The sequence below is a fragment of the Notolepis coatsorum genome (assembly GCF_963971535.1).
Source record: "Notolepis coatsorum genome assembly, chromosome: 7".
Lineage (NCBI taxonomy): Eukaryota > Metazoa > Chordata > Actinopteri > Aulopiformes > Paralepididae > Notolepis > Notolepis coatsorum.
Window position 1 is genome coordinate 47,143,211 of NC_140171.1, and position 25,257 is coordinate 47,168,467.

Genomic DNA, 25,257 nt, shown 5'->3' on the forward strand with positions numbered 1-25,257 from the left:
CCTCAATGGCAAAGGAGGGGAGTGCATACTCTGGAGGATATTTATGATAAGAACGGCCTCCGTGCGTTTCAGGACTTAAGAGAATTTTATGATCTTCCCGGCGAGTCCTTCTTTCTTTACCTTCAACTAAGGTCAGCACTGAGGGCGCATGGCGTACCGTGGGCTCAAGCCTTGCACCCACACCCCTTCCTCAGGCTCATAGTGGACAGGACGACATCCAGAGGGTTTGTCTCCGACTTTTATACGCTCTTAATTCAATCCACGTATAAAAATTTATCATTGGATACAATCTGGCGTGTGGATATCCCGGAGTTGGACCCCGAGTTTGACTGGGATGATGTTTGGGCAAATGTGGCATTATCTTCCCGCAACCCCAATCACCAGCAAATTAATTTTAATTATATTCATAGGACCTATCTTACACCTAGGAAGCTATTTGCTATGGGACTGATAACCGACTCTCGGTGCACTTTGTGCTCTCAAAAGGCCACTGGCACTTATATGCATATGTATTGGGATTGCCCACCAGTGGCCCGCTTCTGGAGGTCAATAACGGACAAACTTTCAGATCTGTGTGGCTTAACTATCCCATTCTCAGCTGTTACGCTACTCCTGAACGATATAACGACACTACCCGCGTCCGTACAACTGAAAAGGGTTGTCCTAGCGGGCGTCACAGCAGCGAAGAAGCTAATAGCAATGAGATGGAAGGAGCCTGAGAAGCTTACAATGATTAACTGGTCCCTAACTCTATTGGATGTGATTTATCTTGAGATATCCACAGCCCGGGTGATTGGGGTGGGGCAGGCTGGAATTGACCTGTGGTTCGCAGCAGCTGAGAAGGTAAAGACCGCAGTGTGCGGCTGAGCGGGGTCGGGGTGCGTGTTCGGGTGAGTCCGGCGGTCTCTTGGGAGGGGGAGGAGGAAGTGTTTTTGTCTGTCTTGTCCCTTGTCTTGTCATCTTGAGTTTAGCTGGGGATATTATGGGGGGGCAGCTATTTAACTAGTTCTTCACTGTTTGGCCACTTTTACACGGTCTCTGTGAGTCTATGGAACACCTACAGGTTTTTGTTTTTTCATGAAGGTTCATTGCTCTGGTTTCAGGTCGTGTTCCCCCAAAAATGGTCCTTGTGGTGGGTTGGAGATGTACGTTTTATTAATATGGGGTCACACGGCCGGGAATCGGGACTGAACACTGGGAAAGACCATTTATTAGATAGTACCCCTTGGAATTAATTTAGTAGGTTGAACTCTGGTTTCTTTTCTTTTGTCTGTATAATTGTTAGTCATTATTATTATTGTTTTTGTTATTTTCTTGTGAAGTTCTATGTATTGTGATTGTGGTTAATGTGTTGTCTTGTTTCGTGAGAATGTCAATAAAAAAAATTTGATCAAAAAAAAAAAAGTTAGGACCTTTACTATATAGCTAGCAGGACATAACGGTACGTTATGTAGATAACCTAGTTATATTAGTATTGGCTGAGCGTTCCGCTCTGAGCCCTATGAGATATTCTATATTCTATGATACCTATTGTATCCCCTCACGAACAAAGATTACATGCACCCCACCTGTATGGGGCTCCACCCCCATGGTGGCACCGCCCATATAGCAGTGACGGTAGTCACCACACACCCTTCCTCGCCAAAAACCCGTCCCAGGAAAAAGATTCCTCAAGAGGGAACTCAGGGCCGCGCAGAGCGGAACGCTCAGCCAATACTAATATAACTAGGTTATCTACATAACCTACCGTTATATGCCGTATTAGCTATCGCGTTCCGCTCTGAGCCCTATGAGATATGGGGAAGAGCGGACGCGAAGCCCGACAAATGTACCCCCTGAGGACCCGTAAGCCCACATCAAGGGGTGCGGGGAGCCCTGTCACCCCATCCTCCCTAATGAAGGGGGGGCGCAGTCAACTCCACCTGAATGCGAACAAGAGGGAAACTAGAACCCCTTGAACACACCGTACAGGCGGAACCACGTGTGACTCAACACACTGTGGCCCATACCCATACACTCCTGCTACCCGACCAAAGGACGGGAAGCAGGGAAGGCCACAGACCCCAGAACCGCCTGGGAGACAGAACCCCCGGTCATGTCCATGAGGAAAAACCTTACAAAGGAGCCCGGGGAGGACCATGAAGCTGCAGCACAGATGGCCTCCACCGAGGCCCCACCCAGGAGAGCGGCAGAGGCAGCCACCCCACGAGTGGAGTGCGCCCTGACGCCCCCAGGGGGATCCTGCCCAGCCAACGTGTAGCAGAGGGTAACACCCTCGCACAACCAATGGGACAGGCGCTGCTCCGACAGTGCCTTACCAGCACGAGCCCCACCGTAACAGACAAAAAGCTGGTCGGTAACCCTGAAATCCTGAGTACGGCTGAGGTAAATCCCCAAGCACGGACTGGACATGACAGGTGAAGGCCCGCAACTAACTCACTAGTGTGAGGAGGAGGACGAAACGCCTGAACCACAATATCCCGGGAGCGGAAGGAACTCCGGATATTCTTAGGCACGAAAGCAGGATTAGGTCGCAGAGTGACACCGCAATCGGTCCAAAAAGACAGGCACTCTGGACGTACCGAGAGAGCACAGAGCTCTCGCAGGAGACTGAGTTCCGGCCCCCCGCCTTACACCACACTTGGAACACACGTCATCTGCCCGCGCAAGCGGAGCGCCAAGCAGGAACGCTTCACAAGAGGGTGGCTGAACAAGACATCCCCTCAAACCCCTCATGATAGGAGGATATAGCTGCTGCATATACCCTCACCGTCGAAGCCGACAGTCTATCAAGGAGAGACTGGAGGTAACCAAGGACAGCATCCAGGGGGCAGGAGACTGAGTCCCGGCCCCCCGCCTTACACCACACTTGGAACATACGTCATCTGCCCGCGTAAGCGCGACAGTGGAGGGAGCATGCGCATTCCAGATGGTAACACCATCAGGATCAAGAACCTGCGCCCCTCAATGTACCCGTCCCAACAACTGACCTAACAGATGTATGGGGAAGAATCCCTGGCGGCACGGCATCGGCCCCAGACCTGCCTGGCCATGTCCAGACGCAATCCTCACCCGTCAGGATGAGGGCCTCCCCGCGACAGTACACCTGCACCCACATTCTCCCTGCCGGGGATGTGGGGAGCCCTCAGGCCGCGCAGATGGAGGACGCCCATAGCCAGCCGCCCGCCGCCTGGTGCAGACAGGGGGAGCGTACTCCTCCCTGTCTGTCGATACACGACACTGACGTCGTATCGTCCGTCCTGATCAACACCATTTGTGGACCAGAAGGAACGCTTTCAACACCAACACATTGAACGTAGCGCAGACCGGGCAGCATGGTTTGCCAGCTGCCCCCTACTGCGTTGGCCCGACGCATCACCAGCGAGGGAGGCGTCGGTGAAAACGCGACGTGAGACAGCGCCGTAACCGTCCTAGGACGGAACCTCCCGAGCGTGTTGACAACACGCTCTGAGATGGATGCCCATAGCCCTCCAACCGTTGACTGGGAAGAGGAATACTCTACCAGCCTGGGGTTGCTGTAGACTGGATGTAGAGACCTGCCTGGTATGAGACCTGACGATCCACCTTGACCGCGAAGGACCAGAACGTCATCAGGGCAGAACACTCCGTAACCCCGGATGACGCAGAGGCCCCAGTGCGGCCTCCACGCACTTGGTGAAGATGCGGGGAGCCAGAGAAAACCGAACGGCAGCCTCTGGTACTCATATGCTAACCCTGCAAAGGAAGCGTAGGTAAGCCCTAGGATGGAAGATCGGGGATGCGCATACGCATCCTACAGGTCTATGGAGGAGAACCAGACCCCCACCTGACAGTGTTCAACAGGTAGGAGACGATCCAAAAAATGCTGAACCTTCCCATGGGACAGGTCCAGCCTGGGTCTTACACCCCTCCCTCCCGACTTCTCGGGCTGAGAACACCGGGAGGAGAACGCCACGACGATGGCTTGCTTCGTCCACAGAGATTGGATCTCGTTGACCAGAGCTGTCCCTGCTGGAGACCCCGACAACAGGGTCTGTACCAAACCTGAAAACGGGTGGGGTTGTGTAAACACAAGTCCCCGCCTCACCGTTCTCTCCATCTACCTCGACATATGGTACTGCCGTAGTCATATGTGACGACACTCCCAACGCACCCGCCGTTACGTGGCGCAGGTCCGCCAGGAACTGTAGATAGTTGGCCCGGTCCCCCCGCTGTGCGTAGACAACCCCGGAACCGTGCGAGGAGCGCGTTCCGTGTCGGAACACCTGACCCTGACACACCCACGAGGCAATCGCACCCAAGGGGGAACCCCGACAGAAAGGGCCGATCTGATACGGGGGGCTTCCGATGAAAAAAGCCCCCCCACTGAACACCCCTCCAGAACATGCTGAAGGAGTTGTTCTGCAGCCGGACATGCAAGGTGTAAGGCCCCCATGGGTTCCTACACACCGTAGCCCTGCAGTGATATTACTACCACCCCAAACCATGTGAGCTGCGACCACTTGCCAATATTTCAGGAGTGGGAGGCACCAACATGATACCTGGCCTGGCGAAGGCGAGGCCGGGGAAGCCCGCACTGTGTGCCTCAAAAGGTTTCGAGCCCCCCTGCTGACAACACTTAAGTTGACAGACGTAACACCAGGCTCAACCAACACAGTTCAAGGTGTGGGAGCCGCTTGACGGCACAACATTCTCACGGACAGACCCAGGCTCAGCCATCAACTGAGTGTCAGCCCCTGTCCCCATGAGAAGCGAAAAGGGGGGCCGCCCGCGCATCAACGAAGGCACGCGGCCCGCAGCCAAAGGAAACAATCAGAGCCCACTTCTTCCGCTGGTGTTAGGGAAGGGAGTGATCGGAGAGCGGGCTGCTCGCGACAGGACGGTGACGGCTTGTTTGTTCATCCTACATGGCCGATCCCTCGGCCGCCAAGGCTGTCGGCCTTGTGGACACCTGTCGAATCAACGCCCAGGATACCTCTGGCAAGGGAAAAACATGGCCGCCTGTCGAGGGCCCCGTCATCGCCGCTGACGAGGCCGTGCTCTCTCTTCTTCTGGCTGCGCGGTGTGAGGCGGTGTAGGGCCTAGGACAATACCGCCCGCGCTCCAGCAGAAGACCAAAATCCCCTGCGGAGAGGGGAACCCTGAGCGGTTATAGCTTGCGGCTGGGTCAAAGCTAATAACGTCAACAACCTCGCGTGATGTGTCGACGTCGGCTGGCCCTCAAGGCCCCTCCACCAGACACAATTTTTTTAATAGAAAAAAACAGCAATTCGAACACAGTTCTAATCGTTGCCAATTCCATACCGTGGCGGTACAAGCCTTAACAGCCCACCAGCCACTCGCCAGGCCGACCCACCCATGGTGTCGGCCGGGCGGGGCATTGTTTCAATATATCAAAAACAAAGGACTGATGTTAACATGGAGCACCAGTGGTGATTGCAAACAGCACCCTCCACTGTGGTGTGCACCATGAAAGGGTTAAATGAATAAAAGAGCTAAACCACAAAAAACTGTAGAATGAGCAAACCCATACACACAAAGTTTAAGGGGAGACGGACCAGACCCGTCTTCATTCAAAATATTCACAACAGAACACCAGCCCTAGTTTAGCCCATTTACCAAAAAAGGTAAACAAAGCCCCCCCCCCCGCACTACTCCCCCAGTATACCGATTGACCGTCAGTATGAATGGTTTGAGAGGAGAGAAAGCTGTTAGCAAGACAGACCTTCTCATAGCAGAGTGACAAAACTAAACAATAGCCCCCTACACAGGGCCGCCCCAGGAGGTGGGGGGCCTCGCGTCTAAAAACGCACAGGGCCTCACATTTCTCCCAGGCGGCCCTGCCCTTATACTACTGCAGCCTAACGCCAGGCAATGTGGGACCCAAGACAACAATTGCCTGTGCACAGACACGCAACATGTTTATCATGTCGGCTGGACCCATAGCCCCACTACCCGACGCCAACCCAGATGGGAACACCGTTCAACAAACCCCGCCGGAACACAAGGTAAAATACCTGGCTAGGAACCTAGCCACGACCTACCCCGTTGTCAACCCATTTACCCGAAAAAGGTAAATAGAACTCAAAAAACCCCACAACAGCTACCGACTGACCTTCATTGAAGAACCGGGCAAGAGGCGGGAGAGTGACAACATCTCACGGCGGAGACATTAAAACAGCATAGCAATTAGCAGTAGTAATAGCATGCGGCAGTAGCGATAGCATGTAGCATAGCTTTAGATGTTTTAGCAGCACGCCCAAGACAGCTTGGAAACCGTTCCCTGCAGAGAACGTTCACCAAACCATCCTGCCCCCGGCGCCAACACACAACATGGTTGTGTTAACAAAACAAACCAGCATTACTAACACTAATACCCATGCCTGAAGACACAGGGCCTACCTGAGTACAAGCTGGCCCGACAGCCAGCCTTGTACAGCTGAACCTCGATGTGCTGTCATCAACGAGGAACATCAACACAGGCCCGTCGTGTCGCCGAAAACATGCGTCGAAGATGCCAGGGGCCAGCAACCTCCGGTAAGCTTCCAACATTATAAATCTAATCTTTTCATCCTACTAGTTTATCGTATGGTGCACGCATCCGAGTACGCTGGGACGAAAATAGAGGAAGGGTGTGTGGTGACTACCGTCACTGCTATATGGGCGGTGCCACCATGGGGGCGGAGCCCCATACAGGTGGGGTGCATGTAATCTTTGTTCGTGAGGGGATACAATAGGTATCATAGAATATAGAATATCTCATAGGGCTCAGAGCGGAACGCGATAGCTAATACGGCATATAACTAATTATATCTGTATAATTCCTTTTATTTTGTATTTTTTTGGTCTTTGTTGAAATTTTTGTTCAATTATTTTTCTTCTCAGGCCTATGACGGGGTGGGTTGGGGGGGGGTTACTATTATTATTATTATTATTATTATTATTATTATTATTATTATTATTATTATTATTATTATTATTATTATTATTATTTTATTTATTTTTTGTCAACGGTGGTTGGTGCAGGGGTTAGGGGGTAGGAGTTTTTTTATTTTAAATGAGGCAAGCCAATGCGTGTAATTGGCAAATAATTTAAATTTATGTTTTATGTGCATTGTATGCCTGTACCTGTGCCTTTTTTTTTTTAACGTGCATAGCGTATTGTATATTGTATGGTACAATTTACAGTAAGGTGTATGCGTTGCAGTGCAAATGCTTCTTACTGTTGCGCTCCAGAGACCGTTACTGTACCATACACGCTATGCAATGCAAAAAAAAAAAAAAAACGTAAGGTAATCGAACTTAGGACCATAGGATCCACAGCCAAGCAGAGTTACCAATTGAGCTAGTTTGTCGATGGTAAAGAAAGGGGGATTACTGCTACATAATGCTGCCGCGACGGAGCTCCGCCGCGACAATATTATTAAACAGCGGCTCTGTCATTGAAGTGGGAAAAGTGAGCCGTATTGTATATTAGTAGGGGTGCACCGAAAATTCGGCCACCGAAAGTTTTCGGCCGAAAATGGCCAAAAATGGCCTTTCGGCTTTTGGCCGAAAGAGTTTTTTTCACCGAAAATATATCACCGAAACAGAAGCAACCTAACGCGTGTTGTTGTGATGATGTCATCAAAACGCAGATTCATTACATGCGCGCTGTGAGCTCTTCAGTCCTGCGTGATACTCCTCTTGGGACTCGGGAGCAATGCATCTCCTCGGGAGTCGCGCTGTTTCTACAGTATGTAAACTCCGCGCGCAACAAGTCCAATAAATGCGTCTTTAACTTACTTTATCCTTATTTACTATATATATCACTGAGCGAGAGGGGGAGGGATTGTTTCTCTCACATTGACGCTGTCTGTCCTGCGTGATACTCCTCTTGGGACTCGGGAGCAATGCATCTCCTCGGGAGTCGCGCTGTTTCTACAGTATGTAAACTCTGCGCGCAACGAGTCCAATAAATGAGTCTTTAACATACTTTATCCTTATTTACTATATATATCACTGAGTGATCTAATATGCATATTATTCAGAGCGAGAGGGGGAGGGATTGTTTCTCTCACATTGACGCTGTCTACTGTGCCAAAGTCATCTGGGGACTAGAAAGGTGTGCTCAGTAGAGCACAGATGTCCGTCTCTCTCTCTCTCTCTTTCTCTCTCTCTCTGATTGATTGATTGATTGAAAACTTTATTAACAGATTGCAGAATGGGTACAGTACAGCTCAATACACACAATTGTTAAGGGGATGCAGACCAGAGAAAGACTTTCGTCTTGTTTACATCAGGGTCCCCCATTTTCAATTCATCAGGACATATATGACATACATGACATACAGATAGACAGTACTGCTACATCTATACATTTATGACATACCAGATTTGCAAATACAGTACTGTTTGTGATACAAAAAGACCCATAATAGTGATTATTTATTATTTAAGTTAAGTTTAGCCATAATCATATATTTTTCCATAATCAGGTAGCTGAACAACATTGGTAAAAAAAATTCTATTCTATGAATCATTTTCGGCCTTTCGGCTTTCGGTTTTCGGCCAACTGTTTCCTATTTTCGGTATCGGTTTCGGCCAAGAATTTCCCATTCGGTGCATCCCTATATATTAGTACATTGAACAGTGATTAATATTATTAGAGATGACTGATGATATTATTATGACTGATGACAGTGAAAGGCGCCGCGAACTCCTTCTCCAACATACAGCGGTGTGCTCTTCAGAATGTACCGGGAGAAACGTTTACTGTACCCCGCAGACATAATAAGCATCGTTATTAGTTACGTTATTTCTGACCGAATTAGTCATTCATTTGTCTGCTTTCGCCAATGGCAGCGATGTGAAAGGCGAAGCGAACTCCAGCAGTAGCGCGCTTGCTCCTGGGGCTGCCGCGGCGGGTCACGTGCCTGTCGGGGCCAATCAGGCCTACCCCGGAAGTAGGAACTGTTGCGGAACAGCTACAGGCATACAGTACAGCTCAATACACACAATTGTTAAGGGGATGGAGACCAGAGAAAGACTTTCGTTTTGTTTACATCAGGGTCCCCCATTTTCAATTCATCAGGACATATATGACATACATGACATACAGATAGACAGTAGGGGTGCACCGATGTATCGGTCGGGTATCGGTATCGGCCGATAAGTGCCTTGTTGACTGCAATCGGCCCATCGGCCGATAAGCTCAATTGTGCCGATGGCAGTAGCCGATAAGTTCAGTCGCATCCTGCACAACGCCGGCCCCGCCCCAGTCCCCCACACACACAAACTACTGCATCAAAGTTACTACTAAATATTCAACATTCTCTTTTGAGACTCCGCTTCAGACTCTTATCATTTGGCACTAAAAGCTAAACATTGTCACCGATATGGCTGTCCGCAACATGTCATTAATTGTGTACGCGAGGTGGTCGCTCAGTGACGACGCTAACATGAGCTAGGTTAGCTAGCATTAGCTACCGGGAGATGCAAGACTAACGTTACTGGTGAAAATGTGATTTACGTTGGAATACTCCTTTGCCAACTTGCTGTACTTTGCTTGCAGGTCTGCAGCCATTATTGCTGGATTATGAATAGCCCCAACTTTAGCCAAGGTAACGTTATGGCTAAACCTTTAACAATAGTTAACGCTAGCTTTCGGTTAGCTGTTCAATGCTATTAATAACACAACTCCCCGTCAACACCCTCTCTCGGGAAGATGGCATTTAAGAAAGTATCTGCTGTTAAAATGACACAAACATTCGTTTTGTGGCATTAACGTTATATAGTTAGTGTTACACGTTCAATAACAAGCATATTATTTATTTACCCGAAGATAGCAGTAAGCAAGGCATTAGTCCGTTCATAGCTCGGTTCCATTCCGTTGCTCATTCCGTACCCAACTACCCATTCTGCAATCTGTTAATAAAGCTTTCAACCAGACAAATGTATAGAAAGGCTTTGTTTTATTATAACATTTGTTGCAGTACAATCATTGTCTCATTTGGTCATGCTGTGGAGCGCTGGTCGGCGGGCCGGGCAGCTAACGTAGCTACGTTAAGTTTGTTGTGCTCTCGCAAACAGAACAATGGCGGCATGCCCGAAAGTAGAAAATGAATAAACGCTTGCCGATTGGTGGTAAGAACAGCAGGAGGTGGGTGCTAGCGGTGTGGCGTAATTGGCCGAATCGACTGTCAATCAAAATGGTTCTATTGCATTGGCTGAGAGCTCTGGTTGAGAGAACAGTATCCATCTGCAGGCCGCCAGACGATACTGGGAGAGATAGTGCTACATGGCATGGTGGAATTAATACCATAAACATATTTCTTGATGTATCCTTTTTTTAAGTAAGTAAAGAGGCCTACAAAATACAAACATACACATACAAATATACAGTAGTTTCATTAAAAAATATTACAAAAAAAAATATTAAAAAAAAAAACATTAAAAAAAATTACAAATACTATACAAATAATACACAAATATCGGTATCGGTATCGGCCGATTGTGTTACTTGAACAATCGGTATCGGTATCGGTGGCCAATTTTCATATCGGTGCATCCCTAATAGACAGTACTGCTACATCTATACATTTATGACATACCAGATTTGCAAATACAGTACCGTTTGTGATACAAAAATAGTCCAGAAAAGGGAGTATATACATTTGACGTAGAAACTGTACATTGGAGGAGGTGGGGGGGGGGGGGGGGGGTGGGTAGGAGGGGTTGGGGGGGGGAAACACTGTACAACTGTACAAGCAAAGCTGTACATTGGAATATTGACAACCATACTAGGTAATTTACTGTACATTGGAGGGGCTACTTTTATATAAAATGCTTACTGTAGCCACTACAGTAACATCATTAAGTCTGCTATAAGCTATTCTCCCTCTCATGTGTGCAGATCTTTATGCAGTTTTAAAGCACATTGGCTTTGTTCTGAATGCACTTTGTAGTTATCCTACAGAGAAAAGAAAATGCACTTGACTTGGAATTATATGCATTCAGAAGTGCTGAATAAATGTGTTATGGACCCATAATAGTGATTATTTATTATTTAAGTAAAGTTTTGCCATAATCATATTTTTCCATAATCAGGTAGCTGAACAACATTGGTAAAAAAAAATCTATTCTATGAATCATTTTCGGCATTCGGTTTTTGGCCAACTGTTTCCTATTTTCGGTATCGGTTTCGGCCAAGAATTTCCCTTCGGTGCATCCCTAATTTTTATGCTATGTTTGATAACATAATGTTAATGACATTAATAATGTCTCCATATATATATATATATATCATTAGTAAACTGTCTGGGGCTTTTTGTCCCCCCCGGCCCCCCTTAACATGAGGGAAGCCGAGAAGCCGAACGCATACCTGTCAGTGCGCACAGGGGTGAAATTGTGTGTCACAGCTGGGAGTGTTGCAGTGTTTGCAATGGAGGAGAAGTTTGGTTCACTTGTAAATAAACTATTTACATAAATGAAACAAAATGTAATGTTAATGTCATCAGGGTTTCCGTTAGAAAATACTGGGGCCGGTCTCCGTGTCCTGGAAGATTTCTGGTCGGTTTATTGAGCTTAAAAACAATTGATAGGCAGGCTTTATAAAGAATGACATCCTCAAGGCATGTAGATTTATAATATTTTAACTTAAAACTAGGCTACTCTTGCGTATATACAGTCATTAATATATTCCAAATAAAATGAGTCCCTCGAGACTCCGTGATGCTGCTGACTTGAAATCAAATAGGTGTCTGTGGGCAGTCGGCCCGACATTAAACAGCAGTCTGTTATAATCACATTTTTATGAGATTCCGTTATATTGGACATTTGTATTAATTATATCAAGCGAAGAACTGAGAAATTTGGCAGAGCGAGACGGCAACATTATCGTGGGGTCCGGTTCACTGAAACGTTCAACGAAGCGATAAACTAATCCCAATAGTATGCAACTGCAGAGCCGCAGAGCCAGCGGCGCTCTCAGGTCCGCTCTGAGGACCGCTCAGCAGCGCCACCCACCCAGTGGCTGAATTGCCAATGGCTGAATTGGAGTATTGCACTGTGCGTGCACAACTGTGAGCTCTGCGGCTCTGCAGTTGCATGCTTCTCGCTAATCCAGCACCAAGCTCCGTCATTCTCATCAGCAAACCACAGGTTGCGAGGGAATTATTTTCACAGGACATTATGACCGGAGATATTTAAATATGTCGGACTTCAACAGAATATATATATATAATTAGTAAACTGTCTGGGGCATTTTGTGCCCCCCTTAACTGATTTTCGAGGGCATTTTGTCCATTTTCATAGGCATTTTGCCCCAAGCCCGCGTTAATTTCGAACCCTGGTAAGGTTAGTTGGGGTTAGATTATTTTAAAAAAAATTCCCCATTATTTCAGATAATGGTTGAAGAAGTGCGTCTTTAGTCGACGTCGAAAGATTGGACGGGATTCGGCTGTCCTAACTGGGGTGGGTAGTTCATTCCACCATTGTGGGGCAAGGACTGAGAATAGGCGACTTCTCTTTGATGACCCTCCCGGAGCTTGGATAGGAGTAGGTCTGAGGCGGCCAGAAGATGCAGAGCGTAGGGGTCTTGAGGGTGTGTAGTTAGAGACCATTGACCGGAGGTAGGCGGGAGCGATTCCCTTTGCCGCACGGTATGCTTGGTCGAGGGCCTTGAAGCGGATACGTGCAGCAATGGGGAGCCAGTGCAGGTCCCTAAGAAGTGGGGTGACATGGGCCGACTTCAGTAGGTTTGAGATGAGGCGGGCCGCTGCGTTTTGAATGAGTTGAAGAGGCTTGGTGGCAGTGGCCGGGAGGCCAGCGAGCAGTGCGTTGCAGACAGTAGTCGAGGCGGGAGATGACTGTTGATTGGACGAGGAGTTGGGTGGCTTCTTTTGTCAGGAAGGGGCGGATCCTTCTGATGTTGCTCAGGAGGAATCTGCAGGTTCTGGTTGTCGCTGCGATGTGAGCAGAGAAGTTCAACTGGTCGTCGAGGACAACACCAAGGTTCTTGGCAGTCGGGGACGCGGTCACAGCTGCATTCTCGACTGTGATGGAAAGGTCTGTCAGGGGGGAGGATTTGGCCGGCAGGTGGAGCAATTCTGTTTTGCTTAGGTTCAGTTTGAGGTGGTTGGTCATCATCCAGGCGGAGATGTCGGACAGACAGGCCGAGATCCGCTCAGAGACGTGGATATCTGAGGGAGGGAAGGAGAGGAAGAGTTGAGTATCATCGGCATAACAATGATATGAGAAGCCATGAGACGTGATAATGTTACCCAGTGATTTAGTGTAGAGGGAGAAGAGAAGGGGTCCTAGGACCAAGCCCTGGGGGACACCCGTCCACAGGGGGCGGGTGGCCGACAGGGTCCCTCTCCATGACACTTGGTAGGAGCGGTCATTGAGGTATGATGTCAGCCATGTCAGCGCAGATCCAGCCACTCCCATTCCTGCGAGGGCCGCGAGGAGGATCTGATGGTTGACTGTGTCGAAGGCTGCAGATAGATCTAGGAGAATCAGGACAGAGGATAGGCCTTTCGCTTTTGCTAAGTGAAGTGCCTCTGTGACCGCAATGAGGGCCGTTTCTGTGGAGTGGCCAGTCCGGAAGCCAGACTGATTAGGGTCTAGGAGATCATTCTGTAAGAGATGAGCAGTAAGTTGGTTGGATACAGCACGTTCAAGTGTTTTAGAAAGGAAAGAGAGAAGAGAGACAGGACGATAGTTGCCTATGACGGTGGGGTTCAGGGTTGGTTTTCTTATGAGGGGCGTGACTCTGGCTTGTTTTAGGGAGGTGGGGACCACCCCCGAGTTGAGTGAGGAGTTAATGGTTGCAGTTAGGAATGGTAGGATGTCCGGTGCTATGGTCTGGAGGAGTGGGGAGGGTAGCTGGTCCAGCTGGCATGTAGTCGGACGGTATATATAGTCAACAATTCTCTCAGAGCAGCAGTGCATCTTGAAACAGGACTGAACAGGACTGCATTTCTCAACCAAGGTGCCAAGCCTACCGTTTTGCTGTGGAAAGAGCCGGCAAGTTGATTTACGGCTAAATGTATAAATACTGTATAAATCTTTTTATTTTTTTATCCACTTTTTCTCCCATTTTCTATTTTTCTCCCATCCCAATTTCATATCGTCCAATTCAACCCTCCCCTATCTCAAACGCTGTTTCATGCCTCCCACAAGCCGGCTGCAATGTGGACGTGTAAGCCATACATTGCACGAGTCCCCTCCGATACTCGAGGTAGCAGCCGTCGCATCTCTTCACCTGCACAGCGTGATCTTTCAGCGTCAGGGGTCTGCGCTTTGGAGGGATGCCGCCCCCGTCGCTTCCTGATTCTACTGCGCAGGCGCACCAACCGGCCTGTAGGAGTCGCTGTCCACAGCGTCCGATCCCCACACATCAGGTTCTCATCCCCTAATACTGCCAAATGTATTAGTACGAACGACCAGCCAAACTGAAAGCAATGTGGAGAGCTGGGCTCGAAGCCAGCGTCTCCAGCATTGGTGGTGAGCGCCTTGCCCACTGCACCACCTAGCCGCCCAATAATGTATAAAACTTGAGGGTGGAGGGTATCCAAAAAATACCTACTCTATCGTCAAAAAGTTAAGAATACTCAACCTCTATAATGAAAAGATCATACTGCTTGGGATTTCAGACATGGCAACTTTCTATGCAATATAGTTTGTTTATGCAATGTAGGGCTGTACTGAATGCTTCGAAGCTTCGATCATAATGTTGACATTCGAATTCTAAATCAACATTCAAATTTTATAAAAAAAAAAAAAAAATGTAATTTTTTTTTTTTTTGTCTATTCAATCTGTTTAAACCAATGGGGGTTTTCTTCACAGTTGCAGTTAAAGATTGGTTCATTATAAAATATACAAACCTGAAAACAAAAGCACGTAAATGTTAAATAAAAGGACCACAGTAATGAGGCAGGAGGAACATATTTTTTTGCACTATAATGGTCAAATTGTTGTATAAAAATGTGCCCCTAAAAAATATTCTGTGCCCCTAAATTTCTCATTTAGGGGCAACTGTGCCCCTAGTGAAAAAGCTTAGCGTACAGCCCTGGTAAACCATCTTGGCACTTGAGTGTGCCTCCAGTCTCTCTCTCTCACTCTCACTCTCACTCTCACTCTGTCTCTCACTCTCTCTCACCCTGACTCATTTCTGGCCTATTTGATTTATCTCTATTTTGTCACTTGTCCTTTTCGACCTTCTGTCTGTGTGATACTGTAAGAAAGTATACTGTGTGTGTGGTCATAATATAGTCAACCCACTGCTGCCAACATTCTATGTACTGTAAGGACTTATTATTGAAAGCCATCCATATTCACAATGCAAAATATTGCTGTTACATGACCATGCTTCTAAGCAAACAGGTTTTTAGAAATGATAGAATAGAAGGATCGCCCTTGACAATGAGTAGTGGTCATGGCAACGTGCCATGTTGTTGGCGGATGCATGAAATATGTTGGTAATAAAATAAAACAAAGAGGGCAAGGATAAAGGATCCAATCAAAACCTCTGGTCTCTGCAACTTCAATCTCTTTCTCTCTTTTATCCCGTCTTGAATGGTCCCTCGTGGTTATCTTGTGCAATCTCTTTCCTGCCCTGTCATTTTGTACCCATTTATATGAGCAACTGCAGCCAGGGCCATTCAGTGGACATGTAAACCCACAGTACCATATGCTAGCGTACATGTAACGAGCGTGGCTCCCATGGTGAACGGAATCCCTAAGCGACGGCTACAGGCTGTGTTATCTTACCCTTGCTCTCTCTTCTCTCCTTTATTTATTTCTCTCTCTTTTTCCCTTGACTCTTCTCTCATTCTCTTGACTTTCCCTTTTAACTTTTTAACTTTGTCTCCCCTCTCCCCACCTTCCTAACCCTCCTGTATCGAGTCTAATTATCGGAGTCGTGTCTGTGGGGAGCTCGTCAATGCCTCCTCATCAAAGCCTCTGTTTGTGTTTGCTTGTTTATCTCTGGCTGCTATTCTGAGCACTCTCCTGGAGCCCCGACAAGACGCAGCCTCGACTCCCTACAGAGGCTTATACTGTAAGCTGTCATAGCACCTCCAGTCTTTCAAGGCACTGGGGAGAGATGACAATTCCTCTCTCTCTCCCTTGCTCTTGGTTTCTCTGGAAGGAGGGATTCTCTCTCGGTTACACTCTGTCTGTCTTTCGATCCCGTGTGTCACAGTCTCTCTCCCTCTCACTCGTGTCTCCAGCGCTATGGTGCAGAGAGGCAGTTTCTTTTAAAGCATTTCTCCCACATCCCTAACCCCCCCACTCCCAGTTGTAAGATCCTGATCAAACTGGCCAGTATCACGTCTTCGTCTGTTTGGCCCTCCATCCAATTCCTCTGCGTTGTGTACTTTTAATGGTCCTGACGTCTCCGATACTGGTAGATAAGATCCTTATCTCCCCCCGTTAGTGCAATCCATAAACCATAATAATTCTCCACCTCCGTAAGAATTCGACACTTCGACACCGTGAGATACCTTGTGAGGAAAAGTGTGGTTTTATTGCTATAAACAGAACCTCATAATCAGATGTTATCAGATGTTATCAAATTGTATCGTCCTTGAAGAGTCTATTCTAATGATCTTTCGGTGTGTTCTATTGTCCCTTTGCTGTTATGTCCAATAGTGGTCAGGCCTGGTCGTTAGCCTGAACCCTCCTCGTGTTAGCCGAAGCTACCGTAATGATGATGTGGCATTCTCCCTCCCCCCCCCCCTCCGTGGTGGAGGAGGAAGAGTCTCCTGGTTCCTTCCCTCTTAGTCTCAGTCAGATTTTAGTCCTACTCGCTCTTGGTCTGATTCTAGTCTGCCTTACACCCGGAAACACCGTTCGACTCATAGATGTTCGTCGTCGCAACGACGGCCCGCCTTCTGGTTGTCATGCGACGTGTTGTCATGACAACTGCTAACCTCTCACACCATTAAACTTTCATTCACTGTGAACCGCTCTCCCTCGCTCTGGGAGACACTCCGTCTTATCTCAGATGTTCTTCCAAGGAATGTCAACAAACACCCTCGCTGGCAGTGTATTCAATCCACTGGTCACCGTTCTGAACCAACCTCTGCTAAGCCAAACACATTTCTGCCCTCTCTGACCTGGCACCGTTAGATGCTACCATCTTCCCCCAATCTATACATCACACACATTGAAAAAGCACCCCAAATCTCTCATTCCCCCCTTTGATTCTTAATCAACCTTCAGAATCATAAGACTACTTGGTTTTTCAATTAATCATACACAAAAAATAGACTCATAACAATTAGGGCCCCGCCGTCTGCTGTTTTCCTTTTGTTTTCCATTACCCGCATCACACCCAAACCAGAAAGGATAAACAACGGTCAGGGAGGAGAGAGAGAGAGAGAGACAGAGAAAAACACAGATTGCAACTTTTCAGACGACACACCCTAAACCCTTCGGCCCCCCTATTAGGTACCCCACGTCCAAATCAGAGCGCTCCCTTCCCTCTTACAGTACACCTCCCATCTTGGGCCGGTCCCATCTTCTAGGGCAAGGGCCCCTTTCAGTGACGGCTCCTTTCCTGAGCTGGTCCCCCCTCCAGGGCGCGGTCCCCTAGGCAAAAATGTCTCCCCTGGTCTGCTCCTGCTCAGTGTCTCTGGCTGTCCTCTCCACATCTGCTCCTCCACCGCCGCCGTCTCCTCCCTCTCGTCGTGGATCATCTGTGTACCAGGCTGCGGTGCCTGGCCCCTGCGGCTTCCTCCTCCTCCAGTCTGTCTCCTGGTCATCTCCATCGCTGTCGGTGTCATTCCCCCCTTGAAAGCAGAAACACAACACCGGCAGTCGTCTGTACATTCAACTTCCCTTGTTTTGCTATTAGTCTACCACCTTCTCCACACCTATTATCCATCTTACAGGGCGGTTCCCTGTTTGTTGTCTTCCGGCGTGACACTTGCAGTTTCCGATACCCACTCCGCGCAACTCTTCATCCCAGTTTGACCCCCAGCACGCGCCAGTTATTCTGGTGACGTGTCTTCTGAAGACCCTGCCTATCTATTAGGTGTGAGAAGGCCCCACTGGACTTCCCTCTTTATTCCATAATTAACCCATTCAAATAACTGCACCATCTTTCTGTGCAATTCTTATTTAATCCATTGTATAATTAAACTCTATCTAATATTATTATTATAATAATAATCCACTCTCTGTGCTAAATATTCCCCTATGGGTAATGAAAACTCCCCAGCACTACCCTTCCTCCGCCACTAGGTGGCGCCCTACTCCTCCTCGATGGTGTTTTAGTTGACGTGTCACTTCCTGATTCTAAACCCCTCGTGGCTCTGCAGCCATTTTGACTCGGTGCAAATGGCTACTCTCTCAACAAACGAACGCTGCCCTTCCTTCCAAGGCCTAAAAACACAGCTGTTTTTCCTCTCTTTCCTATCCATTATCAGGGGACGCTTTCTCAGACTAATACTCTTGCCTGATCGGACATAATACACACTGGTACAATCTCCTTTCGACTTTCCTTCTGTTATGAAAACAGTCCCGCCATCAACAATTTTTCGATCTGATTCAAGCGCCCCCCCCCCCCCTTTCCTCATCTCGCATTTACCCTCCTTAAACCAAAACTGTGCAGCCTGCCTCGTTTGCTTTTCATTCTCTGTAGATAACACCCTCGATTTTCACCATGGCTCTCTGCTCATATTATTACAGCTGGCATTCTCTCTGTGTCGAACTAGACATTTTTACGTTTACGGATGCACATCTGTTCGTTTTTATTTGGCTTAAAAGATCAAAACAACCGTGTGCACAGTGAACTCACATTTTTTATCGGAGCGCTGTTTCCCCTACAGCGCTGGTTCGCCTCCTGACCGCTCGACTCGCCGCTCTCTCCCACACACGATGTCTGTTGTCCACTGTCGTCCCATTATTGAAAAAGTCTTTTTCCGTTGTTCTTATCTCTCGGCAACCAGTCTTTTTCCGTTGTTCTTATCTCTCTGCAACCAACTGCTCCCGTTGTTTTAATCTCTTGCAAATCCGGCTGTCATCGGCACCAACTGTAAGATCCTGATCAAACTGGCCAGTATCACGTCTTCGTCTCCCCCCGTTAGTGCAATCCATAAACCATAATAATTCTCCACCTCCGTAAGAATTCGACACTTCGACACCGTGAGATACCTTGTGAGGAAAAGCGTGGTTTTATTGCTATAAACAGAACCTCATAATCAGATGTTATCAAATTGTATCGTCCTTGAAGAGTCTATTCTAATGATCTTTCGGTGTGTTCTATTGTCCCTTTGCTGTTATGTCCAATAGTGGTCAGGCCTGGTCGTTAGCCTGAACCCTCCTCGTGTTAGCCGAAGCTACCGTAATGATGATGTGGCATTCTCCCTTCCCCCCCCCTCCGTGGTGGAGGAGGAAGAGTCTCTCCTGGTTCCTTCCCTCTTAGTCTCAGTCAGATTTTAGTCCTACTCGCTCTTGGTCTGATTCTAGTCTGCCTTACACCCGGAAACACTGTTCGACTCATAGATGTTCGTCGTCGCAACGACAGCCCGCCTTCTGGTTGTCATGCGACGTGTTGTCATGACAACTGCTAACCTCTCACACCATTAAACTTTCATTCTCTGTGAACCGCTCTCCCCCGCTCTGGGAGACACTCCGTCTTATCTCAGATGTTCTTCCAAGGAATGTCAACAAACACCCTCGCTGGCAGTGTATTCAATCCACTGGTCACCGTTCTGAACCAACCTCTGCTAAGCCAAACACATTTCTGCCCTCTCTGACCTGGCACCGTTAGATGCTACCATCTTCCCCCAATCTATAAATCACACACATTGAAAAAGCACCCCAAATCTCTCACAGTGGACTGATATAGCCAAGCTCAGGGACCTGGGCTTGAACTATGACCTCTGCCAGTGGGTCTTGGACTTCCTGACTGGCAGACCCCAGGTGGTGAGAGCAGGCAACTGCACCTCCTCATCCATCACCCTCAACATAGGGGCCCCCCAGGGCTGTGTTCTGAGTCCCCTCCTCTACTCCCTGTACACACACGACTGTGTGGCTCAGCGGAGTAGCAATACAATCATCAAATTTGCTGACGACACAGTGGTGGTGGGCCTGATCTCTGCCAACGACGAGAGGGCCTACCTGGAAGAGGTCAAGGTCCTGGCGGGATGGTGCCAGGATAACAGCCTCTCCCTGAACGTCAGCAAAACAAAGGAGATGATTGTGGACTTCAGGAGGTCGGGGGTCAAGGACTACAGCCCCCTCAGCATCGACGGGGCACCGGTTGAGAGAGTCAACAGCTTTAAGTACCTCGGAGCCTACATATCCGAGGACTTGACATGGACCACACACATTGACAGTGTTGTGAAGAAGGCACGACAACGCCTCTACTTCCTCAGGCGCCTAAGGAAGTTCCAAGTCAGTCAGAAGATCCTTAAGAACTTCTACTCATGTACAATAGAGAGCATCTTGACTGGCAACATCACCTCCTGGTTTGGGAATAGCACTGCACAAGACCGAAGCAGACTACAAAGAGTGACACGTTCAGCCGAACGCACAATTGGAGGGGGGCTCCCCACCCTCCAGAACATTTACAACAAGCGTTGCAAGGGCAAGGCTAAGAGAATCATTAAAGACTCCAGTCACCCGAACAACTGCCTCTTTGAACTGCTGCGGTCAGGCAAGCGATACCGGAGTCTCAAGGCGAGCACAGAAAGACTCAGAAGAAGCTTCTATCCCCAGGCCATCAGACTGCTAAACGAACAATGAACACTACACAACAACAACCACCAAACGCACATAGCACACACATCCACACGCACACACTCACTTTAAACAGACACACTGTAGCACCCACTCCACACACTTTATAGCACACACCCACTTTAAACAAACACACTGTAGCACCCACTCCCCACACTTTATATTTATTGATGAAGGATTGCACTACAACTCGTACACCTTACTGTAAATTGTACCTAAATTGTACCTCATCCCATTTCTGCTTTGCACTATATAGTACTGTACATTAGTACACTGCATATATTGTATATTATATGGTAACTCAGAACATTGTACATATGTCTATACCGAACACTGTGACCTCATTTTCTTCTTCTAAATTACATGCTATACTATGTTATTTGATACTATCTTGTCTAGCACAGTCTCTGGAGCGTAACAGTAAGAAGCATTTTGTATGAAAGTATTCTTACTTTCAAACTTGAAACTTGAAACTTGATATATTCTGTTTGTTCTTGGCCCTGCTCCCCAGTAACACTGCCCAGAGGGGTGAAGAAACCCATCAGGTGAATGGTGAGCAGGACCAGCCCCCCCCCCCCCCCCCCCCTCTCTCTGGGTAGAAAGAAATCCCCTCAGATCTACTGTATGGAGCAACTCTGGGCTTTACTGTACTAGAGAATACGCTAGATATGAAAAGCTGACTGTGGCTCAACGTCAACGTATATAGAAATGGTTACTTACTACTCACTAAGTTGAATCTTCAGAGGGCAAGCAGATGGGGTTTGTGTTTCGAAGCTCTGTGGTGGCAATTAGCGATGTTGCCAGTGACGGCCGTTCATACTTGTGCCACACTCGGATCTTTGCAGCGTGAGATCTCCATCTGTAGGACGGCTTGGCCGTGTTGTGCGGTCGTCTGCTGGACGGAACTTGTTATAGGCAGGAGTACGCCGAGGAGGTGAGCCCGTCAGGAAGTTTCACTGTTGTAATGTGAAAACATCAACGTCATACTGTAACTTTTGACAAGATTCTTCTAGTTTTTATTCTCTTGCGTTGCCCGATTGTATTGCATTGAGTTGGTGTTCTGTTGGAACTGAGGTGGTCCATGTACATGGTCCACGTACTGTACAGCATGTCGAGTGTAGCATAGGGCCTTGGCCTATGAAATATATTCAAATACAGTGTTTCCCCGAGCATAGTCAGTGGGCACCGCGCCTACCTGACAGGAGGGGTCAACCACTTCAGCACCCATTTCTAGGGGGAAACACTGCAAGTAGGTTGTATTTTCAAACGCAGTTGCTAATCTCAAAATTATGTTTTCCTTCCTCCATTGGACCTTTTGGACATATTTGAGTCTGAAGAAACCGGTGCTGTTGTTTTTTGTGCTTCTGGGTATGCACTCTCATTTACCTCTTGAGTTGTATAGGGAACTCAAATATTTGTGTCCCATTTAGCGTCAGCTGCAGGGGAAAGCAAATATCACCTGAGCTTGTTTGCTTGAAGATGCCTGAGGCACTGTCACAAGGGAAACCAAAGACCTAGAGACGTTTTGTGAGGCTGTCGATACTGTAGATTCACCAACAGCAGATGTGAATATGAATGGCTATAAATGGCTGCATTTATATAGCGCTTTTATCCAAAGCGCTTTACAATTTGTTCCTCACATTTTACCCATTCACTCACACATTCACACACCGATGGCAGAGGCAACCATGCAATGTGCCAACATGCACATCGGGAGCTATTAGGGGTTAAGTGTCTTGCTCAATGGCCTTGCCCCTCCTACCTCGCAGATCTCCTGCATTTCCACACCCCGTCCAGAGCTCTGAGGTCCTCTAACCAGATGCTCCTGGATGTCCCCAGAGCAAGGCTTAAAACCAGAGGCGATCGAGCCTTTTCTGTGGCTGCCCCGCGCCTCTGGAACAGTCTACCTGCTAACATTAGGTCGGCCCAGTCACTTGCCACTTAATCGATGCTTAAAACCCATCTATTCAGCCTGGCCTTCTAAATCCATTGTATAGAGCATCCGCTTAGTTTTAATGTATATATGTTTTAATTGTTTGATATGGTTTGAGTATAGTATCTTGAATTTTGTGTAAATTGTTCAGCACTTTGTCAACTGCTGTTTAAAATGTGCTATATAAATATAATTGACTTGACTTGACACTTCGTCAAGCTGAGCGGGAATCGAACCGGGAAACTCTGGATTACCAGACAACTTCTCTACCTCCTGAGCCACTGTTGCCCTCCAATACTCTAGATTCACCAACAGTAGAATTAGACTTTTAGTGAGGGTGTAAATACTGTAGATTTACCAACATTAGAATTTGAGTGAGGGTGTAAATACTGTAGTTTCACCAACAGTAGAATTAGACTTTAGGTGAGGGTGTGAATACTGTACATTCACCAACAGTAGAATTAGACTTTAGGTGAGGGTGTGAATACTGTACATTCACCAACAGTAGAATGTTGGCTCAATAATAAAGCACATATATTATATATTGTGACCATCATGGGCTCCAATCCGGCTCATGATGTACCATTCATTTGATCTCCTATCTATCCTGGCCCTATTCACTGTCGGTGTCTATGTACAGTACTATCCAATAGAAAGCGAAAGTAGGGGGCGGCTGGGTGGCGCAGCGGATACTGTGCTCGTCACCAACGCAAGAGACACCGGGTTCGACTCCGGCTGTCGGCGTTGCCTCTGGCTTGGGCCAGCCATCATACTAACTCAATTGGCAGAGTTAGCGGGTGGAAGTCGATTGGTGGTAATCTGGACGTTGTGGACAGCGAATCCTACAGGTCGGTTGGGGACGCCTGCACAGCAGAGACAGGAAATGGCGGGTAGTGTCAGCCTCCCACATGTTACACCTCGCCAATGAGAGTCCGCGCTGGCAGGTGAAAAGATGTGACAGGCTGCCTCCTCGTGTATCGGAGGGGACACGTGATGCAAGGCTTCTATCCTCCCTACAACGGCCAGTGGGGGGCATATGCAAGCAACGTTCAAGACAGGGGAGGGGAGAATTGGCACAATGGAATTGGGATGGGAGAAAAATAGAAAAAGAGGAGAAAAAGTGGATAAAAAAAAACGAAAGTAGGGTTGTAAATCAAACCCCAACAATCAATCAAGTGTGGTTTTAGTGGGTTGCCACCTCCTATTAATCAATTAGTTTGGTCTTCGTCAAGCAAGACTTTGTTGATTCTTGTGCTTTTTTTCATGGTGAATAAGTTAGTTCCTGAAAAGTGATACACTCATATCTGGTCAGCACTAGATAAATTAGAGTTAACTGTATAATTAAGAGTTCCCTCTTCATTATTGTACATGGGGAATTTGTCAGTGAAATCAACTCATTGATTATGTGACTAAGAATGTCTTTAGTGGAGGACAGCCCTGGTTTTCAGCATCACATTCCTCGTCTCATTTATGTCGACTTGCTTCCCACACACCTATGAAAATGTCACCTGGCTGCTGGCGTGTTGCAGTAGACGCTTTCTGTTTGGGCAATTTAGTGCAACATTTTCCTCAAATTTAGAATGGGGTACAGTGGAGATCAGCCAGAATAATGATGCTGTTTGTGCGCAAGCAGTTTGGTTTCAGAAGTCTCCAGGGACAGTCTCTGGATGAAACTACATGACGTCTTGACAACCTGTCCAGAATGTCCACAATTCTGATCCAGAATGTCCCTGGAAGGTTTTGCCTACAATGTTAAAGAGAAAAAGGCTATATATGGTGTCTAAAATCCAACATCCTTGCTTGCTTGAAAACTACAAATAAAATGACGTTGAGAGTGGATGGATCCACTTGACCTCTGTCTGACCCGTTTAACCTTTGACCTCACAGGAGCCAGGATGGATGAGGCGGACAAGTACCAACAGAGACTGCAGGCCATTGCTGTGAGTCAACTTCTCGCATGCACGCACACACACACACACACACACACACACACACACACACACACACACACACACACACACACACACACACACACACGCATGCATTATTGTACTTCATACCTTACCATAACATAATTCTAACTCTAATCCTTAACCTCAAGAGCGTGCACACACACACACACACACACACACACACACACACAAACACACGCACGCACACACACAAAGAGGGAGACAAAGACACTAAGGAAACTACACGGTGTTCTCTCAGCCGGTCATAGCTTATGAATAATTGATCCAGGGTGCAGTATGGCGAGCCAGGGCCTCCCTGAAAACAACACCAGCAGGTTGCCATGGAGACAGTTGACTCCTGGTCAGGTGCCTGTGTCCATGGTGACCCTGTCCTTGTGACAGGTGTTTGACCAGCTGTCCTCCTCTCTCTAACTCGATATTCTCTCTCGCTCTCTCTCGTGCTCTCGCGCTCTCTCTCTCGCTCTCTCTCTCTCTCTCTCTGTCTCGTGCTCTCAGGAAAAGCGGCGTCTTCAGGAGGAGCAGGACAGAGCCAAGAGAGAGCTGGAGGATGAGAGGCTGAGACTACAGCAGCTCAAGGTTTGACACACACACACACACACACGCACACGCACACG

At 47.8% G+C, this 25,257-nt stretch overlaps 1 protein-coding gene across 2 annotated transcripts in view; it reads left to right on the top strand.

Moving 5' to 3' along the window:
- LOC311231487 (uncharacterized protein) overlaps nt 1-25,257 on the top strand; it is a 200,136-nt gene that overhangs the window by 122,020 nt on the left and 52,859 nt on the right. For both annotated transcript variants that reach the window (XM_084318092.1, XM_084318093.1), the window contains exons 2-3: nt 24,558-24,610; nt 25,139-25,219. In XM_084318092.1, the coding sequence (XP_084174218.1) occupies nt 24,566-24,610; nt 25,139-25,219 (126 nt within the window). In that variant the 5' untranslated portion in view covers nt 24,558-24,565. The remainder of the gene's footprint in view (nt 1-24,557; nt 24,611-25,138; nt 25,220-25,257) is intronic.